Source organism: Pagrus major, chromosome 15 (assembly GCF_040436345.1).
Source record: "Pagrus major chromosome 15, Pma_NU_1.0".
Taxonomy (NCBI): Eukaryota; Metazoa; Chordata; class Actinopteri; order Spariformes; family Sparidae; genus Pagrus; species Pagrus major.
In genome coordinates, this window is record NC_133229.1 from 5,154,918 (window position 1) to 5,159,992 (window position 5,075).

General features: G+C 38.0%; 1 protein-coding gene across 1 annotated transcript; it reads left to right on the plus strand.

Moving 5' to 3' along the window:
• Positions 1 to 247: 247 nt before the first annotated feature.
• LOC141009691 (uncharacterized) lies at positions 248 to 4,730 on the plus strand. Its single transcript, XM_073482382.1, has 11 exons — positions 248 to 293; positions 551 to 871; positions 1,018 to 1,314; positions 1,465 to 1,567; positions 1,780 to 1,877; positions 1,994 to 2,025; positions 2,456 to 2,512; positions 3,528 to 3,602; positions 3,894 to 3,968; positions 4,503 to 4,578; positions 4,726 to 4,730. The coding sequence occupies exons 1-11, from the start codon at positions 248 to 250 to the stop codon at positions 4,728 to 4,730; spliced, it is 1,185 nt and encodes a 394-aa protein (XP_073338483.1).
• The last annotated feature ends 345 nt before the right edge of the window (positions 4,731 to 5,075 follow it).

Consider the following 5,075-nt stretch of genomic DNA (forward strand, 5'->3'; position numbering starts at 1 on the left):
ACTAGATGGCCTGGAGCTCCACCTGCCTGTTGGTCAGAGCTGCTGCTACCAAGATTTTCTCTTGTGATATTTCAGAGTGAGACTTGAGACTGTGTGCTTTGCCATTGACCCAAATGAACTGCCTTAAAAGGAGGAGGAAGATAGATTTTCAAGACTTGCTATTGCCTGTTCAAGAATCAGGAAGTAGATAATTAGACAATGCATTGGTGTTGCCTGTTCATTTGTCAAACTGCACTTTCTCTGCGACATGGCTGTTCATCTCAGAATTCTTGTCATCCTCACGGGACTCACAGGTCAGTCACAGGGGTCGTTTTATGTGTAAAACTGTTTAATATCATGTTTGAGCTGATCATGTCAGATGATGAATAATTAAATATACATAAATATATTCTGTTGTTATTTAAATGTCAGTCAGATGAGTGGGATGAGTGACAGCATAGACACGTCTCTACTATAAAACAGTAAACATCATTGTCAGTGGGCAGGTAACATAAAAGAAGAATATTGTTTGCTATATCTGCAGTAAATGATGTTTCTCTGTTTGTTGCAGGAATTCACAGCATAACTACAGTCAGTAAAGTGTCAGTGAAGGCTGGAGGTTCAGTCTCTATCCCATGTCTCTATGAGTCACGATACACAAACAATGTGAAATTCTTATGTAAAGGATCTGATTGGATCTCCTGCTCAGATGCAGTTAAAACAAATGAACAAAGTTCAGGGAAGTTTTCAATCTCTGATGACAAAATCCAAAGAATCTTCACTGTGACCATAAAAGATCTGATGGAACAGGACACTGGTTATTACTGGTGTGCTGTGGAGATTAATAATGGGGTAGATGTAAGAAAGTATTTTCACCTGTCAGTCACCAGAGGTAAGAACCCTTTAGACATCTTTATTCAACTCCTTTGTTAAATTTGAACAATTTGTAGGAATTACACTGAGGAGGGTTCATTGTTTGCTCTGGAGTCTGATCATTAGGCTACCCACATTTTTCTGCTCAATCATTTTCCCCTGAAGATACACCTGCTCTGTATGTGGATCATCAGGAGATTAAAGGATTTGTTGGAGAAGAAATAACCATCAAGTGTTACCATCGTATCCGTGGAGAAATGAAGTGGTACAGGCTGGGCGGCTCCTGTGTGACGAGGTCGTCTGGATCAATAAAAGTAACAAGAGAGACCATCAGTCGGAGGGTTCATGTTTCCACTGTGACTATGAGTGGACTGAGGACAGAGAGCAGCGGCTGGTATTTGTGTGACAAAGGAGATTTCCAGATGCCAGTGCATTTAACTGTTACTGAGAAACCTACCACTAGTAAGTACTACAATTAAAACAGTATGAAATATCAGTTTATACATATTAGTCAGGTGCAGTCTTTTAGTAAATGATGTGATTTAACATAGAAGAGATAATAGGACTAAATATTTCTCATCTTACTCATCATTGTGTTGTTTTGGATTAAAGCCACTGTTGCAGCAACAACACTCTTCACCACTCCTCAGCCTGGAAATACCACCACTGCTTCTGCAGACAAAGAAACCACCACAGTTCAGGGTGAACAGCAAAGGTAAGGTATGAAGAGAACTGCGGCCATTTTGTGGTCACATTAAACAAAAGCTGTAAAGTACTCTCTATACATATTGTTCATATAAGAACTGGGTTCTATAAGGTGGTTTGGTGTTGAACTTGAATTATAATGTAGTAATGTTTGAACAAGGGCATCCTGTTTATCTTAATGACTTTGCATGATGTGTTTTTACATATTTATTTATGCTGCAGTGATTCAGACGACCTAAAGATCCTCATCATCCTTTTGAGCTTGTTGATCTTCATCGTAATTATCATCTTGTTCATCTGGTTTATGTCGAAAAAGCACAGTAAGTCTTGTTAAATTAATATCATGCCAAATATTTTCGTCATTTTGAAATATTTATTTCTAATACAGACTACTGTGCATTAAGAGTAACAGGAGTTTTTACTGTTTCACTTTTAGAGCAGGCCAAAGCTGCAGCATCAGCCACAACGGTAAGATACGGTTATTTTTCCCCCCAACTTTTCACAAAGAAGGCTGTCAGGATGGACAGTATACAGGCCATTTGTTTACTCCTCAAAATGATCAGAGAACATATTCTGATGTAGAAGATATATGCTTCCCTTAGAGATAGATATTTATGTCTATAAGATAAAATAGAGATTACAGTTATCAGATAGAAAATTAACAGATTGGGTTTGCAATTTCAAAGTGTTCCAATTATGGTGATTCCCCTTATCATGATTTTCCTCTCAAAAGCAATATGTAATTGACTGTTTGAACAAGCGTGGCAGTGATACAAGTTAATATTGTTATATGGGAAGTTAAATTGTGTTGAAATGACGTGAAAGCAAAATGTAAAGGGTGCCATAATGAATGGCTCCTTTTTCAGTCTCTAACATTCGGTTTGCTCCTTCCACTCAGGCTGAAGTTGACATCACTTACTGTAATATTGAGGAAATGAGGAAAACTTCAAGCCAGGTAATCCATAACTGCAGAGATATCAACAAAATGAATGTAAAATGTGTAAAAGTTTCAGAGGATCTTCTCTCTTTTAAAGTTGCATGATTGACCCAATTAAGGTCGTTTTTTCAAAGATAAATCTTTTTTGTTTTTGTAATTAAGAATTTTTGTTATTAAGAAAAAACAGCAATCACTATTTGATTATTATGACCCAATCAGTACTAAAACGTAAAAGTCAAAATGTTTATCACAAGTACACAAAAGGTACACTCAAATATAAAATCTTATTTCACCATTCACAACGGCATCTATCTACAACTCTGATTCAGAGAAGTTAGGAGGCTGTGTAAACATCAGTGAATACTGCAACACTCTCTGAAGTCAGATTTCAGACGTACCTCACCACTTCCGAGCTCCAAATCCAAGATGGCTGCTCTGCTTATCAACAGCTGTGAAAGCTGTAGAATGTACTGTTTATTAATTGTGTGTGTCTCATTAAGTCAGTCCTACACACAGTACTGTCTAACTTCTATCTGTGGACATGTTGCTTTGGTGGAGCAAAATACTGTGTAATGTGTTGTCATCCACTAATATTACTAACAATGCCTAACCTGGTATTCTGACATGCACTGGAACTTGGTCATCTCGGATATGATGTCAGAAAATGAAGCGCACCATCAGAGTCTTCTTGGCTCGAGGCTGAGAAATCATTCACACTGGCTCGATCCTTGCACCTTCCCTGACTTTAGCCCAGAGCTGTCTGGCCCTGCTCCAAAGCACGAGTTTGTCCGGCTTAGGTCTAAAGTGAACAGTGTAGTTACTCTGCATTCAAGAATGTTCAGCAGACATTTAATATCTGAGGCTAATAATGAATTGTATAGCCCTGGGCTGAGATTAACCATGGTTAACATTGGCCTTCAACATTTCTGCAGGGTCAACTCTTAAAAACACCCTTGGTTGTAAAATGACTTGAAATTAATCAAAAACAGAGAGTGATCATCTCATTCATAAGTGTCTCTCCTGCCTCATGCAGACTTCATATACTGACAGCGATGTGGACGTGATGTACAGCTCTGTGGTGTTCAAGAAGCCAAAACGTGTCCTGAAGGTAAATATCAACAAAACCCAGTCTCACACTGACTGTCAAGTTGTTCAGGAGTTTTTTTCTTAACCATTCCGTTGTAGGTCAAAAAATGGTTTAGATGTTGACTAGTAAATTCATCACCTTTTCCCCCAAATCACAAATCACATTGCCTCAGGGGTTTTACAATCCGTACAGGGTCAACTCTTAGCTCAGGGCTATGCAGTGTAAAACACCCTTTGCTATAAAATGACTTGAAATTAATCAAAAACAGAGAGTGATCATCTCATTCATAACTGTCTCTCCTTCCTCATGCAGACTTCATGTACTGACAGCGATGTGGACGTGATGTACAGCTCTGTGGTTTTCAAGAAGCCAAAAGGTTTGCAGAAGGTAAATGTCAACAAAACCCAGTCTCACACTGATTGTCACATGTTGTTTAGTAGGTTTGTTTTTCCAAAACATAAAATTATATTTTTGTTTCTGTTTTTTATATAATTTTTTTTTTTACATCTTTCTTTTCCTGCAGGTTGAAGCAAATGATGACAATGTCACATACAGCACATTGGCTTAGCACCAGCACAGCCTTCAGCCATGTCTCCTCTGTTTGTCTGTCTATATTTCAGTCTACTTGCATGAGTTTTTTAAATGATAGTGTCGTAATGTGTTATCTGATGTCATTATTTGGTTGTGCAGTCATGGGTGCAGATCCCGGGGGGTCGGGGGGGACAGCTCTGTGGTTTTTAAGAGGCTAAAAGGTTTGCAGAAGGTAAATGTCAAGAAAACAGAGTCTCACACTGATTGCCAAGTTGTTCAGGAGTTTTTTTACATGCAGTGTAAAATGCTCTTCGATCTAAAATGACTTGAAATTAATCAAAAACAGAGAGTGATCATCTCATTCAAAACTGTCTCTCCTTCCTCATGCAGACTTCATATACTGACAGCGATGTGGACGTGATGTACAGCTCTGTGGTGTTCAGGAAAGTCAAAGCGTGTCCTGAAGGTAAATATCAACAAAACCCAGTCTCACACTGATTGTCACATGTTGTTCAGTTGTTTGTTTGTTTGTTTGTTTTTTCCAAAACATAAAATTATATTTTTGTTTCTGTTTTCTATATTAATTTTTTTTTACATCTTTCTTTTCCTGCAGGTTGAAGCAAATGATGACAATGTCACATACAGCACATTGGCTTAGCACCAGCACAGCCTTCAGCCATGTCTCCTCTGTTTGTCTGTCTATATTTTAGTCTACTTGCATGAGTTTTTTAAATGATAGTGTCGTAATGTGTTATCTGATGTCATCATTTGGTTGAGCAGTAACTTCTCTCTACTTTGTTTGACACCTTCTCTCTACTGGTTCCTCTTTTGCATTTGAAAGAAGCTTTGCCCTGTCTGCTTGTCTAGTGTTTGACAATATTAACAACTAGTTGTTGTTGTTACTGTTGTAGTATTTATGACTCTTAAAGGTCACATTAAGTTTGCATGTGTGTTGCATTTATA

Bases quoted from the DNA above. Each gene is read 5' to 3' on its own strand.
- LOC141009691 (XM_073482382.1), top strand. From the start codon at position 248: ATGGCTGTTCATCTCAGAATTCTTGTCATCCTCACGGGACTCACAG. The intron at 1,568-1,779 runs GTAAGGTATGAA...TTTATGCTGCAG, and splicing joins GTTCAGGGTGAACAGCAAAG to TGATTCAGACGACCTAAAGA. The intron at 2,026-2,455 runs GTAAGATACGGT...CCTTCCACTCAG, and splicing joins CTGCAGCATCAGCCACAACG to GCTGAAGTTGACATCACTTA.